We start from the raw sequence: 20,697 nt of genomic DNA on the forward strand, positions 1-20,697 counted from the left end.
ATGTAAATCCAGTTAATTTGTTCCAGACACCCAAAAGTATTAAAACAAAATTTTTTTATGTGACATATAGATGTACATACACAGAAAACAATGAGACATGAAGAACAAAACAATAATAACATGACACCTTTATTGAGGATTCTTCTTAGTGTATTGAAGATGGGAGTAGGGGAGATGATGGAGAAATTACTGTTTGGAAGGGGAATCCCCTTCCATAAAGACTTCAGGTACCAAGTACTTTTCTGGGGTTACTTCCCTTCTTTGTGTTTTAATGCCACTAGGACCAGCTTGAGAGTCACTGCACACCAATGGCACTAAATATCTCTCCAGAGAGCTCTGTTTCTGGTGTCTCTTTAAAATTTCCCTAAAATGGGACAAGACATTGTCACTGTACATATTGCTGACACGGCTTGCAACAACTTTGTTAGGGTGATATCCCTCCACAAATCTTTCCATCCTACTCCACATTGCACAAATCTCCATTACTACCAACCTCTACCACCATCACAACCACTACCACCCTCTGCCACCATCACAACCACTACATCACCACTACCACCCTCACAAGTGCTGTATAACCCTTGTGGTTTAGCGCTTCTTTTTTATTATCATAATAATACCACCATCACAACTACTACCACCCTCTACCACCATCACAATCACTACCATCCTCTACCACCATCACAACCTCTACCACCCTCTACCACTATCATTACCACCCTCTATCACCATCACAACCACCACCACCCTTTACCACCATCACTACCACCCTCTACCACTATCACTACCACCACCACTTTGTATTTTTCTACAATTTTTTCTTTAATTCTATCATGTTTGTCACCTTCTTTACCAAAGGGCTGGCACTAGCTTTTCTTGGGCCCATGGTGGACTTTTCAGCAGTTGCAAGCACTAAAATAAATGGAATATTACAAAATGTATCGTATGAACGCGTGGGATCGTGCTCACTCGCTGATAAACAATGGCACACTGACTGTGAATGGTGTGTGGGGCCACTCGGGCCACTTATACGCATTGGGACGTATGACTATTTGCGAGTCAAACAACGATTCACAAGTCAATATTTTGACAAAAAAAGTAACAATTTGCGAAAATTACGAATTCCAATACTTATGAAAAACGAGGGTCCACAGTATGTATTTTACGATGTTTTCATGTGTTTTATGATTGTTCATTCAATTCAATTCAATTCAATTCAAGTTAAATCTACAAGGGTTACAATGTGGGGCTTACAGGTTTTGGGTATTGTGTGGTTTACATGTTATAAAATACTAATTACAGAGGGGGCCACTAGGACACCTAGCATGGCTAGGCATTTCGAGCAGACTTAGATTAATTCTTAACATTAAATCCTTACAGATTATGGTATTAAGGCTAAGTGACTACATCATAATTTGTGAGTTTACCAATGTGAATGCTTTTGTTTTGGCACAATACAAGGTGTCTATATTGGAGTACCATAGGCAAACTTATGACTAGTTAGGATTTATTATTTTAAGATTAAGATTAGTATTTCTGGGTTTATAGTCAGTGGGTGAGTGAGTGTAATTGTGAACCACCAGGTGGTTATCATGTAGTTAGTTGTCGGGGTGGATCAAGGAGATAAGATGTTTTTTAACTGTAGTTTTGAAAGTGATGAATGTGTCTGCAGTTCTAGAGTTTTCAGGTAGGGTGTTCCAGATTTTAGGTCCTTTGAAATACATTGAATTTTTGTAAAGGTTTAGTCGAACACGGGGAATGTCATAGAGATGTTTGTGTCTGGTGTTATGCCTGTGGATCCCGTCACAACTATCAAGAAAGCGTTTTAGGTCAAGGTTAATATTGGAATTTAAGGTCCTGTAGATATAGATTGCACAGTAGTAAGTGTGGATGTTCTGAACAGGGAGTAAGTTTAGATCCATGAAGAGTGGGGGGGAGTGTTGCCAGGAATGGGATTTAGTGATTATTCTTACTGCAGCTTTTTGTTGGGTTATTATTGGCTTTAGGTGTGTTGCTGCAGTTGAACCCCAAGCACAGATAGCATAGGTGAGGTATGGATATATAAGTGAATGGTATAGTGTGAGAAGGGCAGTTTGCAGTATGTAGTATCATATCTTGGAGAGGATCCCCACCATTTTGGATACTTTTTTTGTTACGTGTTGGATATGGGTGCTGAAATTTAGGTTGTTGTCGAGGTATAGGCCAAGGAATTTGCCCTCACTACATCTGGCAATTAGAGTGCTGTCGATCTTAATGTTAAGTTGCGCAACACCTGCTCTGCTACCAAACATAATATAGCATATATATTATATACAATATACACCTACCATCTGACTTACGACCAAGCTTGGTTCTGACCAACCGGTCGTAAGTCAAAATGGACGTAAGTCGAACCTTTGAAAATTGCCGACATACTGGGTAGGGCATAATGTCAAACTTTTCCTATATAAACTACCTACATAGTACTGTAATGTAATGTACAATCAATATTTCATTTTTTTTACCATAATTTACTTCTATTGTTATATTTTAATTATTTATGTACTGTATATAATGTATACATGGTAGTGAACTGTATTGTAAATTTTACATCGCATACAGTATCATATGTTACTGTTATCCTTTATGTATTGTCGACACAGTGGAATGGGAGAATACCACTGGTAGTGTCATCCTGCCAGAATGTAGTATAACCTATACCCTAAGTAAAGAGAAACAACTCTGGAACATGTGTAATACATAGCTAGCTGGCTGGCCGGGTGGGTGAGTGGGTGGGTGGGTGGCCGGGTGGGTGGGTGGGTGGGTGGCCGGGTGGGTGGGTGGGTGGCCGGGTGGGTGGGTGGCTGACTGAATGTGGCTCTGTCTCTTTCTGTATCTCTCTCTCTCTCTCTCTCACAGGTACATATAAGTGAAGTTATCATACATAGTATAAATTACCTAGGATAACCCAAAAAATCCAGACAAAGTGCTATACGTACAGTGGATTTGTGCTCCAGTGCCCTAAATTAATAATATTATTAATAATAATTATTATTATTATTACAATAATACATATGTACTAATATTAGTAATAATATTATTATTAAATGAGTGGCTCTGAAACAGACAAGCAGACAGACACAGGTAGACAGAAAGGCACACAGGTAGACAGAAAGACACACACAGGTAGACAGAGACAGACACACAGGTAGACAGACACACAGGTAGACAGAAACACACACAGGTAGACAAAGACACACACAGGTAGACACAAAGACAAACACACAGGTAGGCAGAAAGACACACACAGGTAGACATAAAGACAGACACACAGGTAGACAGAAAGACAGACACACAGGTAGACAGAAAGACAGACACACAGGTAGACAGACAGATAAACAGACACACAGAGATACACAGATATGCAGGCAGTCAGATACAGACAGGTTTATGTGCAACACTGAAAACAAATAGAGAGTTCGAGAGTAAGAGCCTTTCTTGCCACAATCTCCAGTGCAAGATTCAGACTTCATCTTAGGGGCCATGGTGAAATTTACTGTCCAGTTAGTACAGTTAATACAGTATGATGCTGCTGATAGGGCAGGGTTACTCAAACTGATGCTGCCTGCATGACACATTGCCGCCGCGAGTATTGTCAAATATTGTACAGTGGTGTGCATCAGCCGGCCCAGCCCAGCTGCCAGATGCACGGTCGTAAGTCGAGTGGACATATGTCAAGCAGGTCGTAAGTTGGATGGTAGGTGTATTTGTGCACCTAACAGTTGTGAATTTTCAACATTCGCGAGGTTCTTGGTCGACTGGAACAACAGAATCGGTGAAATCGCCAATGCGTAAATATCGCCAAGACCACTAACTTTGAGAGAGCATAATTCCATAAGTTTTCTATCAAATTTCATACTTACAGTTTCATTACCTTTGGAAAAAGATTCTCTATCATTTCATAAGATAAAATAATTTTTTTATGTGAAAATTCTTCAACCCTGAGAGCAGGTTTGAAATCAGGTGTCTCAACTGAAAGGGTTAAAATAAGCGGTACCCCGAGTTTCGTACAGCTCCCAACTTGAACAATTATGTAAGTGTATTATTGTAAATGCTTTTGTAAGTGTATTTTTGGGGGGCCTGAAACGGACTAATCTAATTTACACTATTCCTTATGGGAACAAATTTGTTCGGTAATGGCACTTGAACAGTCTTCTGGAACGAATTATGGCTAAAACTTGGGGTACCACTGTATTTCATTCAGAAGTTGAAGAAAAAAACATTATGTTGAAAAAATGCAAAAGTGACATGCAGAATAAGCCTTTATGTGAATAATATTTTACTAATTAGAACTTGATAACATGCTGGTCAGAGCAAAACACTGTCAAAATGACGAACTGTTTGCATACAGTCATCCATTCAAATTTGCAGAGGTCATGCAAAACTAAAAACTGATAATAATACAAAATTAAGCCTGCACAAATTCTGCTTCAGATTTACATACATTTTGTGTTGTAGAGACCATATATCTGTAATATATTTTTAATACTGATATTCATAAGAAATAATGACCAGAGTATACATATTTAAATATGGAAAAGCCACTGAGCAAGAAAAAGTTGCCCAACTGAGCTGTTACTCAAGAATAAGGAAGCCTGCAAATTTTGTAGAGCTTACTGTACTTATCTCTTTTTCCACATACCTGTATAGTTTTTTTTTAACACGTTGGCCGTTTTCCACTGAGGCAGGGGGACCCAAATATAACTGCTGTCTTTGCAGAGGCGCTCAGATACGACAGTTCAGATGTCCCTCCAAACTGCCAATATCCCAGACCCCTCTGTTAACCCTTAAACTGTCCAAACGTAAATCTACGTTCATGTGCGTAGCACTCTGACCTTGATTTTCCCCGTCTGAGAGCATGTAAAAAAAAACGTAGATCTACATTCGGAGCCCCCCCCCCCCCCCGCACGTGGATGTAGATCTACGTTTGGACAATTCAAGGGTTAAAGTGAAGGCATTGTACTTCCCATTTCCAGGACTCAAGTCTGGCTAACTGGTTTCCCTGAATACTTTCACAAAATATTACCCTATTAGTTTCATGCACTCTAATTAAAATAATATTAATAAAACAAATGTTACTAACCTGGTGAACTGCCCTTTGCACTGTCTAAGGTCAGATATACATCAGTGAGGAACTTTAGAAATTCCCCCTTAGCTGCATCAAGCATGCGGTTAGCGACAGTTGGAGCCACTCGACTAGTGTATGATATGCCTCTGATACGCTTGACCTTTCCATTCTCTTCCCACTATCGAACAAAATAAATTTAAGGAATATAATGTATGGTAATTACAAATTAGAAATATCATAACCAACATTAAGTAATTATCAATACTCCTGATTCAGTGGTAAGAATTCAATAGTGGCTTATTAGAACTTTATGTCACAAGGTTACAGCCTGATACACCAAGAAACTCTGAACTGCATTTTTCAATATTGCAAGCCTATATTACTACAGACCTCAGTCTTTTTTGCAATACAAATCAGAACACACTGCTTTATTCCACTGCCTAATCAAGGACGATGTCTGTCTACTTCATCTATATGACTATGTACAGTAGGGCCCCGCTTCACGGCGTTTTTGCCTTACAGTGTTCCACTAATACGGACATTTCAAATTATGACCAAAAGTCTATACAGCACCCTCACCTGACATTCTAATATGGTTACTGTGGGCCACCCAGTTTATTTACACTGTCCATCAGCACGACTCTCCATTATGTCTGGAAACTTTCCAAAATTTCATGTGTTTTAAAGTTATTTCATATTTTATATATAGTAGAACCTCTACTTACGAGTTTAATCTGTTCCATGACCTTGCTCACATCTGGATTTGCTCGTCTGCAGAGTCAATTTTCCTCATTTAAATTAACTGAAATGAAATTAATGTGTTCCAGTGGAATTCCAGGCACAACAAAATACTTCAATATTTCCCTAATATCAACTCTACAGCATATTTATCTATCACACTTCACAGAAATCAAATAAGCTGATGTTGCAAAAGGGGTAAATATACTAACAAAACAGAGATCATAGGCAATCGAAGATGTGGAGAAATTGTTGATGGTGTGGCTCAATGAAAAACAGTTAACAGGAGATAGTGTTGTGCAGTCGATAATTTGCGAAATGGCAAGGCAGTTGCATGGGGATCTTTTAAAGAAAATGCCTGGAACGAGTGCTGCTGTTAGTGAATTTAAGGCTGGCAAAGTCTGGTTTGAAAAATTCAAGAAGCGTAGTGGCATACATAGCGTTGTAAGGCATAGTGAGGCTGCAAGTTCAGATAAACGTGCAGCTGAAAAATTTGTGCATGAATTCAAGGAGTATATAGAGGCGGAAGGATTCGTCCCCCAATCAGTGTTCAGTTGTGACGAAACAGGCCTCTTTTGGAAGAAAATGACAAAGAGGACCTACATCACACAGGAAGAAAAGGCACTCCCAGGACACAAGCCTATAAAAGACAGGCTAACTCTCTTGTTCTGTGGTAATGCTAGTGGGGATTTGAAAGTGAAGCCTTTACTGGTGTATCACTCTAAAAATCCCAGAGAGTTCAAGAAAAACAATGTCATCAAGACTAAATTGTGTGTGATGAGGAAGGCTAACAATAAGGCATGGGTCACAAGGAAAATTTTCCTTGACTGGTTCAATGAAGTGTTTGACCCAAGTGTGAAGAAATACCTCCTGGATAATAAATTGCCACTCAAGTGCCTCCTGGTAATGGACAATGATCCTGTTTATCTTCCAGACGTGGAAGACCAATTGTTGAAGAAGTTTAGTTTCATCACGGTCAAGGTCTTGCCCCCTAATACCACTCCTCTTATCCAGCCCATGGACCAGCAGATCATTTCAAAGTTGAAAAAACTCTACACCAAAGCAATGTTTCAAAAGTGCTTTGATGTGGTCTCGGACACTGAATTGACCTTAAGAGAGTTCTGGAGGGAACATTTCAATATCCTGAACTGCATAATCCTTATAGATAAGGCTTGGCAGGGACTGACTTCCAGGACGATGAACTCTGCTTGGAGAAAATTGTGGCCAGAATGTGTCCCAGAGAAGGATTTTGAAGGGTTTGGAGCTGACCCTGATGACCCTCTGCCTGTTGTGGAATCTAATGTGGCACTGGGAAATTCCATGGGGTTGGATGTGAGTGGCCAGGATGTGGAAGAGTTGGTGGAGGACCACAGTGAAGAGCTAACCACTGAAGAGCTGCAACACCTTCATCTGTAACAGCAACAGACCACAGCTGAGGAAATTGCTTCAGAGGAGGAGGAAGAGAGAGGGAAGAAGGAGCCTTCTTCAGTAATTAAGGATACCTGTGCAAAGTGGAGTGAGGTACAAATGTTCGTGGAGGAACATCACCCTAACTAAGCTGTTGCAGGCCGTGTCTGCAACATGTTCAATGACAATGCCTTGTCCCATTTTAGGCAAATCTTAAAGGGACACCAGAAACAGAGCTCTCTGGAAAATTTTTGGAGCGACTGGCCCAATGACACTCAAGCTTGTCCTAGTGCCATTAAAAAACAAAGAAGGGAAGTAACCCTGGATAAGCACTTGGTACCTGAAGCCTTTATGGAAGGGGATTACCCTTCCAAACAATAATCAGTCCTCCCTCTCCCCTCCTCCCCATCTTCCATACACCAACAAGTGTGATGTTAAATCTTCATTTATACATTTTATTAGTGATTTATATTGATTTGTCATTGTTTTCTGCATGTAAATCTATATTTAATCTCTAAAAAATTTATTTTTTTGTTAATACAGTGGACCCTTAACTAACGGCGGCATTAAGTAATGGCAAATTCGTCTAACGGCGCTCTTTGGTGTAAAAAAAAAAGAAATGGTTCTACCAACATCGAAAAACTCATCTAACGACACATTAGTGTAGTTACTGCAGATCCTCCATTTACTGTTGAGGATGTCAAAAATGCCCAAAGAACAGATCCCATGTGGTCTGGTGTAATTCGATTCCTGCTCCAGGAAGATCTTATTCTTACTGTGAAGCCACCAGCACCCATTAGTGACTTTGTAATGAGCCAAGAATTACTGTAACGAACAGCCGAGTTGGGTACTCCAAGCAGAAGAGTGTACCAGTTAGTAATTCCAAAGTCACTAGTGAACGTAGCTCTACAGCTAGTTCATGATGCACCAGGTGTTGCACACCCTGGTATGGATCGTTCTGTGAAACAAGCCAGAATGAAATACTTTTGGCCACGTATGGCAACTGACATTTCAGAGTATGTTAAGAAATGTAGTGTTTGTATGCAACATAAAGGAAATGTCAATGGTCCTAATCCAATCCAAGTGTACCTAACCACTAGCAAACCGTGGGAAAGAGTTGCTCTTGATTTATTAACCAATTTTAAATGTTCCCTCCTAGGCAACAAACATCTGTGTGTTATGGTAGACCATTTCACCAGATATTGTGAGTTAGTTCCTATTGGAGATAAGACTGCTGAGACAGTAGCTAAAGCGTTTAAGGAACGCATTATCTGCAGGCATACCACCCCTAAGTCCTTAGTAACAGATAATGGAGGTGAATTCTGTAATGAGATTCTTGAAAATTTGTGTACTTTGTACAAGATCTCTAAATCCACCATTGTTCCTCATCATCCTGCCAGCAATGGGTTAGCCGAACGAACCAGTAAGAAAGTACTTGATGTCCTGAGAGCCACTATCAACCCCAATAGTGAAACTTGGGATGAAGTTATACCAGATGTTCAATGTGCCATAAATTCTGCTTACAATGCTTCCATAGGTGATACTCCACATTATGCATTGTATGGTGTAGACAAGCGTTTACCCTATGAGTTGTTATATTCCACTCCGAAACCTAATTACAACCCTGATGATTTCGTAGCAACTCGTACCAGCATGGCTCAAAGTGTTTTTAGAAGAATCCGTGAAACACTTCATAAATCAACAGCAGAATTTACTAGAGTAACTAATAGCCGTGCTAAGCCATCAAAAGCCAAAGTAGGTTCGAGAGTAATGCTGACAAATTTCAACAAAACATCCGCAATGCCTAAGCTCGATTAAAAGTTTGTCAGACCTTATCGAGTTGTAGAACATATCTCTGGTAATAAGTACAAGGTTAGAGAAATTAGTACTGGTAAGTACAAAGAATCGCATTGAGATCATATGAAATTAGTATGTGATGTTGATGATATTGCTACCCAGACTAATGTGACAGATGCTGAAAATCCTCTTGACTCTGTACCCTCTACCTCAGATACTCAGTCAGATAATCAACCTGAATGTCATTACTCCTTGCGTACTCGACAAGTAATGAGAAACCCACAAGTATCTTTTGTAGATACTCGTTCAAGTCTCCCTCAGTCAAGGCATGTGTTAGCCATTGCAGAGGAATTCGATCCTCCCAGAGATGATAACCATTCTGCATATGTAAACCTCACCCTCGTAGAATTGGGTTTAAATGTACATAGTCTGTATAACTAGATGTCTGAGATGAAGTAAACTGTCAACTGTTTGTTATTAACTGATTAGTTTTTCAAAAAAAAAATTTTTTCGTATTCACGTTCCCTCCGTATTCTGAGAATTTGACAGTAATGATCTGAGTGCGCACCAGATGCCTTTGCTGTTAATTTCACCTTGTACGTATATATTTATTCTTGCTCAGAATCCGTAGAGTACATGAATACAGATCGATCGATCAATTCCATCCCATATTGTACAACGATTTGTTCTTATAGTTTGTAATGCATTACGTAAAACTCATTTTGTTAACATCCATTACGATACCATCCATTAGTTCTAAGTTATATATGAATTTATTATTGTATAGAATCAGCCCAGAACCACCTGCCTGTTCAGCCTATAGGATAGTAGTGTATGTCGAGACGACATACGTAACATGACCGAGCTGTCAGCATAGTTGCTGAATCCCCTTACATGTGTTGTATAGATTAGCTGAGCATTATAGTATCATCCATGTGTTTATATAGAAGACCCCTTAGGCATGTGACTGTATGACGTAACGGGATGCAGCTTGAGTGTGAGGCAAGCTACCTCGGCCTCAGTCGGTGTTTGACATAGGCTAGGACAAGGCAGAGGCTGGGCTCCATCTCCCATCATCACAGTCTGACAATATATCGTTACCATCCAACAAGTGTGTCTACCTTCAACCCTCGATATCTCCTTTTAAGAACCCCTACAATACTTGGCATAGAAAACACGGTCGTAAGTTGAATGGCCGTATGTCGAGCAGGTTGTAAGTCGGATGGTTGTAAGTCGGATGGTAGGTGTATTATGAAATCTGATGACTACGATATCCGGGGGTTCACTGTACAAATATTTTAACGTAAATAATTAGGATACTGTACAGCCTCTCCTCACTTAGTGACGTACTCATTTACTAACGCTTCGGACTTATGACGAGCTCTCTGACCAGTATTCATACCTAAATACAGTGGACCCTCTAATTTCGGTATTAATCCATTCCAGAGTCTGCCGAAAGTTGAAATTCATGAAAATCGAAACCATTTTCCCCATAAGAGAAATGTAAATCCAATTAATACGGTTAAGACACCCAAAAGTATTAACAAAAAATATATTTTTTAAAGATTAAATATAGATTTACATACAGAAAACAATAAGAAATAAATATAAAGGACTAATGAAATAGATAAATGAACATTTAACATCACACCTTTATTGAAGACTCTTGGTAGGTAAGACACATAGGCAACAGTCAGGCAACTTTATTCCGAAACGTTTCGCCTACACAGTAGGCTTCTTCAGTCGAATACAGAAAGTAGGCAGGAACAGTAGATATGAAGATGATGTAATCAGTCCATCACCCTTGATAGTTCCTGACTATGGAACTGAACTTCTCCAGGCTGAGGGACTGACAACCTCAAATTCTACGACTTCAAGGGTGATGGACTGATTACATCGTCTTCATATCTCTACTGTTCCTGCCTACTTTCTGTATTCGACTGAAGAAGCCTACTGTGTAGGCGAAACGTTAGGGAATAAAGTTGCCTAACTGTTGCCTATGTGTCTTACCTACCAACCTGTCGGTATTGTATACCATTTTGATGTTCATTGAAGACTCTTGTTGGTGTATGCAGATGGGGAGGAGGGGAGAGGGAACAAAGTTTATCATTTGGAGACAGGATAATATGCTTCAATATGATGCTAATATCAACTCTATGGCTTATTTATCTATCACAATTCATCTAATATAACATAATAAACAATATTAATAACACAGAAACATGATATATACTCTAGAATTAATAAAATGTCATTACATATGACTAGTGGTGGTTCTTTGTTGTTTTTGTTGGGTTATCAGGGCCACTGGCAGCATAAGCCGTATAGTAGTGGTGGCGGTGGTGGCGGCAGCGGTGTTGTCAATGGCCCTATATACCTCCAATAACTTTGAAGGATTTAAGTTTCCTGTCGTCCTTTTTCTATCACTTAATTGCTTAACTTGCTTGCTACACTGTTAATGCTACACTTTATCACTGGCTGGCACTATAGCCTTTATCAACTCATGCTGCTTTGGTATTGTACATATCGTAGAATCACTGAAGAAGGCACATACTCCCCTCTCTGTTCCTCCTCCACCTTGGTACTTTGCTAAGATTTCTTTCTTCAATTTTATCATGTTTCTCACCTTCTTTACCAAAGGACTGGCACTAGGAGCTTTCTTTTAGCCCATGGTGGCTTATTTAGCAGTTGCAAGCACAAACAATAATGGATTATTACGAAATGTTTATATGAATGCAGGGGGTGATGCTCACTTGCCGAGAAACAATGCCTGACTGACTCTTGAATGCATTTGTGGGAGGCTTTGTGTGCGCGGGGCCACTGGGACATGTACCAGACGGCCACTGAATTTAGAGGGAAGTCACGAAAAAAGAGGCTATATACAGTGGACCCCCGCATAACGATTACCTCCGAATGCGACCAATTATGTAAGTGTATTTATGTAAGTGCGTTTGCACGTGTATGTTTGGGGGTCTGAAATGGACTAATCTACTTCACAATATTTCTTATGGGAACAAATTCGGTCAGTACTGGCACCTGAACATACTTCTGGAGTGAAAAAATATCGTTAACCGGGGGTCCACTGTATTGACAAAAAAGTTGCTGATAATCAAAATTCATGAAAATAGAGCCTCACGAAATTAGAGGGTCCACTGTAATGTATATAAGAGCTGATTTCCTCTATTCTGTTTATTTCAATACAGCCTCTCCTCACTTAGCGACGTACTTGTTTACCAATGCCTCGGACTTACGACGGGCTCTCTCACCAGTTTTCATACCTAAATAATGTATATTAGAGCTGATTTCATCTATTCTGTTTATTTCAAAATACAGTACACTACTGTATAAACATTTAAAAATATACAAGAAATGTTATAAATTGTGCAAAGATGACATTAAAACAATATCAAAGATGGCTGACACTCACTACCATTATAGTATGCTCCTCACCTAGCAACGAATTCATTTAACGACGTGGTCTTAGGAACAGAACCCCATCATTAAGTGAGGAGAGGCTGTATATAGTACACTACTGTATAAACATTTAAAAATATACCAGAAATATTATAAATGGTGACATTAACCCTTTCAGGGTCCAGAGGCCAAATCTCAATGTGACAGCCACAGTCCAAGAATTTAAAAAAAAAAAAAAAAAAATCTTAGAGAATTAACCCTTTGACTGTCACAAGCCCTTTCTGAAACTGTCATTCTAAGTTGAAAAATTTTTGGAAAAAAAAAAAAAAAATTGTTATGAAATGACAGAGAATCTTTTCCCGATGGTAAAGACACCAAAAGTACAAAATTTGGTTGAAAACTCACGGAATTACGCTCCGCGAACTTAGCGTCTTGGCGACATATACGCATCGGCGATTTCACCGACTTTGAGCCCCATTTTTGGCCAGTTGACCAAACTCATAGCTATATCTTTAGAACTCCATTTTTCTATCAATTGAGTGCAGTGGACCCTCGCCTAACGCTATTAATCTGTTCCTGAGAGCTCAATGTTAGGCGAAATTATCGTTAGGCGAATTAATTTTCCCCATAAGAAATAATGGAAATCAAATTAATCCGTTCCTGACACCCCAAAGCATGAAAAAAAAAATTTTACCACATGAAATATTAATTTTAATACACACAAACTGAAGAAGACATGCACAGTTACATGACACTTTCCTTTATTGAAGATCTGGTGATGATTGATGGGATGGGAGGAGGGGAGACTGTGGATGGAGTTAATGTGTAGAAGGGGAATCCCCTTCCATTAGGACTTGAGGTGGCAAGTCCTTTTCCGGGGTTACTTCCCTTCTTCTTTTAATGCCACTAGGACCAGCTTGAGAGTCACTGGACCTCTGTCGCACAACATATCTGTCCATAGAGGCCTATACCTCCTGTTCCTTTATGACATTCCTAAAGTGTTTCACAACATTGTCAGTGTAATAGTCACCAGCACGGCTTGCAATAGCTGTCTGAGGGTGATTTTCATCAAAAAAGGTTTGCACTTTAAGCCACATTGCACACATTTCCTTAATCTTTGAAGTAGGCAACTTCTTTAATTTCTCTATCCCCTCCTCTGAAGCAGTTTCCTCAGGTGTGGCCTCTTGCTGTTGAAGATGACCTAGCAGCTCATCAGTGGTTAGTTCTTCATTATCCTCCTCCATCAACTCTTCCACATCCTCCCCACTAACCTCCAACCTTAAGGACTTCCCCAATGCCACAATGGATTCCTCAACTGGCACAGGATTCCCAGGATTAGCCTCAAACCCTTCAAAATCCCTTTTGTCTACACATTCTGGCCACAGTTTCTTCCAAACAGAGTTCAAGGTCCTCTTAGTCACTTCCTCCCAAGCCTTACCTATATGGTTTACACAATTGAGGATGCTAAAGTGATCTCTCCAAAACTCCCTTAGAGTCAATTGAGTTTCTGATGTCACTACAAAGCACCTTTCAAACATAGCTTTTGTGTACAGTTTCTTGAAGTTGGAAATGACCTGCTGGTCCATGGGCTGCAGGAGAGGAGTGGTATTAGGAGGCAAAAACTTCACCTTAATGAAGCTCATTTCCGCAGAAAGTTACTCTGCCACGTCTGAAGGCACTTAAGGTCTAATTTCTTTTCAATTAGGTAATTTTTCACAGTGGGGGCAAATGCATGGTGGAACCAGTCATAGAAAAAGTCCCTAGTGACCCATGCCTTACTGTTTGCCCTCCACAGCACACACAAATTAGCCTTGAGGACATTGTTTTTACTGAACACTCTGGTAGTTTCAGAGTGATACACCAATAAAGGATTCACTTTGCAATCACCACTAGCATTAGCACACATGAGAAGAGTAAGCCTGTCTTTCATAGGCTTATGTCCTGGGAGTGCCTTTTCCTCCTGAGTAATGTACGTCCTGCTTGGCATTTTCTTCCAAAACAGGCCTGTTTCATCACAATTACACACTTGTTCAGGTTTCAGTCCTTCACTGTCTATGTACTCCTTGAATTCCTGCACATATTTTTCAGCCGCTTTGTGGTCCAAACTGGCAGGCTCACCATGCCTTATCACACTATGTATGCCACTACGATTCTTAAATCTCTCAAACCAACCTTTGCTGGCCTTAAATTCACTCACATCACCACTAGTTGCAGGCATTTTTCTAATTAAATCGTCATGCAACTTCCTAGCCTTTTAACATATGATCGCTTGAGAGATGCTATCTCCTGCTATCCATTTTTCGTTTATCCACACCAATAACAGTCTCTCAACATCTTCTATCAATTGCGATCTCTTATTCGAAAACAAAGTTGCACCCTTTGCAAGAACAGCTTCCTTGATTGTCGTTTTCTTGGCCACAATAGTAGCGATGGTTGATTGGGGTTTGGTATACAACCCGGCCAGCTCCGAGACATGCACTCCACTTTCGTACTTAGCAATTATCTCTTTCTTCATATCCATAGTAATTCTCACCCAATTCCTGCAGGGTTGGCACTAGAAGCTTTCTTGGGGCCCATGGTGACTTATTTTGCAGGTACAATCACTAAAAACGCTCTGATAATATGAAATGTTCTGATTGTATGCATGGATGCGACCACACTGGCTGGCTTGTAAACACTGGCACCCACGGGACAAGTGAGGCGCGCTCAGGCCACATGTGGACGTGTCTCGAACGAATCACATTGGGCAAGTTTTTTAGCGTTAGCTGAGGCAAAATTTTTGCTTTAAAATGTATCGTTAGCTGGATTTAATGTTAGCTGATGCCATCGTTAGCTGAGGGTCCACTGTACAGTTACACAGATTATCATACATAGCAGTATGTGTGGAGAACCTAGGATAACTCAAAAAAGTCAGACAAAGTGACTTATTTCCATTAGAGCCCCTGTACCATATGGTATAATTTACCATATGGTACATTGTACCATATGGTACCATTGTACCATATGGTTCATAACCATAAAATTCCTCTTCAGTACCACTTCCATCAGTGTTAGAACTATAATTTGGGGAGAGGAGAGTCAGAATTCGCCGGGGAGCAAGAGCTTCCTTGCCGCCAGGCATGAACACAGCGTACTGATATGGCGTTCCCACAATGCGGGTGCCCCAATTTTTTGTTCACTGTGCACACTGATCACACAAACCCATTCTCTTAGATGTAGGCCTACCAGCCTTCTCGCTCTAAATTTGATGCTGCTAGAATTCTGGCATAGATCTACGGCTTGGACCCTGACTTAAAAGCCATAGATCTACGGGACGGACCCTGAAAGGGTTAAAACAATATCAAAGATAGTTGACACAAACTCACTACCATTACAGTATGCTCCTCACTTAGGACGAAACTCCGTCGTTAAGTGAGGAGAGACTGCATATGTATTTTATCACTCTGGGGTGCTTTAAATGTTGTACAGTAGTTTATTATGAGTGGGTGGGTTGGCCAGGAGGGCTACCATACCTCCTACACCTGACTGCTTACAATAAATACTACTCACCTCTCACTGGTACTACATTAAGACTGCAAATATATGAGCTAAGCAATGAGTGTAGTACTGTATTTTACTTTTTATTGTTTTTCAATGCCTAGTTCTATTGCTAAATTAATATATGTTAGCGCAAACTTGGTATCTGTCATTTATATGCATTTATACTTCAGAAAAAATGGCATTCTGCTTTTCAGTGGTAGCCTGAAACCTAACGTGCCATAAAAGTGGGGCCCTACTGTACAGTGCTCATCATTAAAGTACAGTCTCTCCTAACTTAACGACAGAGTTCCATTCCTAAAACCACGCTAGTAAACAAGAGTGAGGAGCATACTATAATGGCAGTCGGTTTGTGTCAACCATCTTTCATATTGTTTTAATGTCACCTTTGCAACATTTATAACATTTTTAGTGTATTTTAAATGTTTATACAGTACTGTACAGTGGACCCCCGCATAACGATATTAATCCGTTCCTGAGAGCTCATTGCTATGCGAAATTATCGTTATGCGAATGAATTTTCCCCATAAGAAATAATGGAAATCAAATTAATCCGTGCAAGACACCCCAAAGTATGAAAAAAAAAATTTTACCACATGAAATATTAATTTTAATACGCACAAACTGAAAAAGGCATGCACAGTTACATGACACTTACCTTTATTGAAGATCTGGTGATGATTGATGGGATGGGAGGAGGAGAGAGTCTTACTGTTTAGAAGGGGAATCCCCTTACATTAAGACTTGAGGTGTCAAGTCCTTTTCTGGGGTTCCCTTCTTCTTTTAATGCCACTAGGACCAGCTTCAGAGTCACTGGACTTCTGTCGCACAACATATCTGTCCATACTGGCCTGTACCTCTCGTTCCTTTATGACTTTCCTAAAGTGTTTCACAACATTGTCAGTGTAATAGTCACCAGCACGGCTTGAAATAGCTGTCTGAGGGTGATTGTCATCAAAAAAGGTTTGCACTTTAAGCCACATTCCACACATTTCCTTAATCTTTGAAGTAGGCAACTTCAATTTCTCTCTCCCCTCCTCCGAACCAGTTCCCTCAGGTCTGGCCTCTTGCTGTTGAAGTTGATCTAGCAGCTCATCAGTGGTTAGTTCTTCATTGTCCTCCTCCACCAACTCTTCCACATCATCCCCACTAACCTCCAACCCCAAGGACTTTCCCAATACCACAATGGATTCCTCAACTGGCATAGGATTCCCAGGGTTAGCCTCAAACCCTTCAAAATCCCTTTGGTCTACACATTCTGGCCACAGTTTCTTCCAAGCAGAGTTCAAGGTCCTCTTAGTCACTCCCTCCCAAGCCTTACCTAAAAGATTTACACAATTGAGGATATTAAAGTGATCTCTGCAAAACTCTCTTAGAGTCAATTGAGTTTCTGAGGTCACTACAAAGCACCTTTCAAACAGAGCTTTTGTGTACAGTTTTTTGAAGTTTGCAATAACCTGCTGGTCCATGGGCTGCAGGAGAGGAGTGGTATTAGGAGGCAAAAACTTCACCTTAATGAAGCTCATGTCCCCACAAAGTCGCTCTGCCACGTCTGTAGGATGACCAGGGGCATTGTCTAACACCAGGAGGCACTTAAGGTCTAATTTCTTTTCAGTTAGGTAATCTTTCACATTGGGGGCAAATGCTTGGTGTAACTAGTCACAGAAAAAGTCCCTAGTGACCCATGCCTTACTGTTTGCCCTCCACAGCACACAGAAATTAGCCTTGAGGATATTCTTTTGCCTGAACACTCTGGGAGTTTCTGAGTGATACACTAATAAAGGCTTCACTTTGCAATCACCACTAGCATTGGAACACATCAACAGAGTAAGCCTGTCTTTCATAGGCTTATGTCCTGGGAGTGCCTTTTCCTCCTCAGTAATTTAGGTCCTGCTTGGCATTTTCTTCCAAAACAGGCCTGTTTCATCACAATTAAACACTTGTTCAGGTTTCAGTCCTTCACTGTCTATGTACTCCTTGAATTCCTGCACATATTTTTCAGCTGCTTTGTGGTCCGAACTGGCAGCCTCACCATGCCTTATCACACTATGTATGCCACTACGATTCTTAAATCTCTCAAACCAACCTTTGCTGGCCTTAAATTCACTCACATCATCACTAGTTGCAGGCATTTTTTTAATTAAATCCTCATGCAACTTCCTAGCCTTTTCACTTATGATCACTTGAGAGATGCTATCTCCTGCTATCTGTTTTTCATTTATCCATACCAATAAGTCTCTCAACATCTTCCATCACTTGCGATCTCTGTTTCGAAAACACAGTTGAACCTTTGGCAAGAACAGCTTCCTTGATTGCCGTTTTGTTGGACACAATAGTAGCGATGGTTGATTGGGGTTTACTATACAACCTGGCCAGCTCGGAGACACGCACTCCACTTTCATACTTAGCAATGATCTCTTTCTTCATCTCTATAGTAATTCTCACCCTTATTCCTGTAGGGTTGGCACTAGAAGCTTTCTTGGGGCCCATGGTCACTTATTTTGCAGATAAAATCACCAAAAACACTGTAATAATACAAAATGTTCCGATTGTATGCTTGGATGTTACAGCGGAGGCTGGCTGGTAAACAATGCCACTGGCGGAACATGTGAGGCTGGCTCAGGCCACACATTAGACGCGTCTCGGACGAATAGCATTGAGCGGGTTTTTTAGCGGTATGCGAGGCAAAATCTTAGTGATAAAATGTATCGGTATGCGGATTTAACGTTATGTGATGCCAACAGTATGCGGGGGTCCACTGTACTGTATATTGTAATAACAGAATAGAAGAATTTAGCTCTAATATACATTATTTGGGTATGCATACTGGTCAGAGAGCCCGCTGTAAGTCCAAGTCGTCGGTAAATGAGTACGTTGCTAAGTGAGGAGAGGCTGTATAGTGCCTACGGTCTATAAGCTACTTCTCCGCACATATGCCGTATTCTATTCAAGACTGATGGACTGACCACATCGACTCAAGGTTGAGGGACTGATTACCACATTCTCCTCCTGTTCTTCACAATTCTCCTTTATATGGACTGATGAAGCCACTGTGTAGCAAAACATTTCCCCAAGAGTTGCACATGTTTCAAATTTATCAACGTGTCGGTTCTCTGAACCATTCATCTACAATCCTGTCAGACACTGCAACTTCTTGGGATCTTAATACTTGGGAATTCTTCGCTTGCCTAACCCTTGGGCATGACCTACTTCCACATTGGAAAAATGTGACACCCCCTACGACTGCTGCACTTCTGCCTACGGCTTATAAGCTACTTCTCTGCACACATGTCGTATTCTATTCAAGATTGATGGACTGACCACATCAACTCAAGGTTGAGGGACTGATTACCTCATTCTCCTCCTGTTCTTCACGATTCTCCTTTGTATGGACTGATGAAGCCACTGTGTGGCGAAATGTTTCCTAAATAAAGATACCCAAGAGTTGCACATGTGTCTAATTTATCAACAAAGTCCCTCTCTGGGGTCACTTCCCTTCTTTGTCTTTTACTGCCACTAGGACCAGCTTTAGAGTCACTGAACCCCTGTCGCACAAAAATTGGTCCAGAGAGCTCTCTTTCTGGCGTCTCTTTAAAATTTCTGTAAAATGGGACATGGCATTGTCATTGTAAAAGTTGCCAGCAAGGGTTGCAACAGCTTTCTCAGGATGATGTTCCTCCACAAATGCTTGCACCCGACTCCACATTGCACAAATCTCCTTAATCTCTGAAGAAGGTGCCTTCTTCCATCTCTCTTCCTCCTCCTGTGAAGCAATTTCCTTAGATGTGCTTTGTTGCTGTTGCAGATGAGGTATTGCAGCTCTTCAGTGGTTAGCTCTTCATTGAGGTCCTCCACCAACTCTTCCACATCCTCGCCATTCATATCCAACCCCGTGGATTTTCCCAATGCCACAATAGATTCCACAACAGGCAGAGGGTTGACAGGGTCAGGGTCAGCCTCAAACCTTTCGAAATCCTTCTCTTGGAAACAATGTGGCCACAGTTTTCTCCAAGCAGAGTTCATTGTCCTGGAAGTCACTCCCTGCCAAGCTTTATCTATAAGGCTTATGCAATGGAAGATACTGAAGTGATCCCTCCAGAACTCTCTTAGGGTCAATTTAGTGTCTGAGGTCACATCAAAGCACCTTTGAAACACTGCTTTGGTGTACAGTTTTTTGAAGTTTGCAATGATCTGCTGGTCCATTGGCTGGATGACAGGAGTGGTGTTAGGAGGCAAGAACTTCACTGTTACAAAACTGAATTCCTTAGACAACTGGTCTTCCAAGTCTGGAGGATGAGCAGGAGCACTGTCCATTAACAGGAGGCACTGGAGTGACAATTTATTATCCTGGAGGTACTTCTTCACACTCAGGCAAAACACTTCATTGAACCATTCCGGGAAAATTTTCCTTGTAACCCATGCCATACTGTTAGCCTTCCACATCACACACAATTTACTCTTGATGACACTTTTTTTCTTGAACACTCTGGGATTTTCAGAGTGATACACCAGTAAAGGCTTCACTTTGAAATCCTCATTAGCATTACCACAGAATAAGAGAGTTAGCTTGTCTTTCATAGGCTTGTGTCCTGGCAGTGCTTTTTCCTCCTGCATGATATAGGTCCTCTTTGGCATTTTCTTCCAAAAGAGGCCTGTTTCATCACAATGAACACTTGTTGGGGGATGAATTTATCAGC

The 20,697-nt window shown here is 40.7% G+C and overlaps 1 protein-coding gene across 1 annotated transcript in view; it reads right to left on the reverse strand.

The window, feature by feature from the left end:
* Rtc1 (RNA terminal phosphate cyclase 1) overlaps positions 1-20,697 on the reverse strand; it is an 88,736-nt gene that overhangs the window by 35,914 nt on the left and 32,125 nt on the right. The window contains exon 5 of the mRNA XM_070080044.1: positions 5,123-5,285. Within this exon, the coding sequence (XP_069936145.1) occupies positions 5,123-5,285 (163 nt within the window). The remainder of the gene's footprint in view (positions 1-5,122; positions 5,286-20,697) is intronic.

Source organism: Cherax quadricarinatus, unplaced genomic scaffold (genome assembly GCF_038502225.1).
Source record: "Cherax quadricarinatus isolate ZL_2023a unplaced genomic scaffold, ASM3850222v1 Contig98, whole genome shotgun sequence".
NCBI lineage: Eukaryota > Metazoa > Arthropoda > Malacostraca > Decapoda > Parastacidae > Cherax > Cherax quadricarinatus.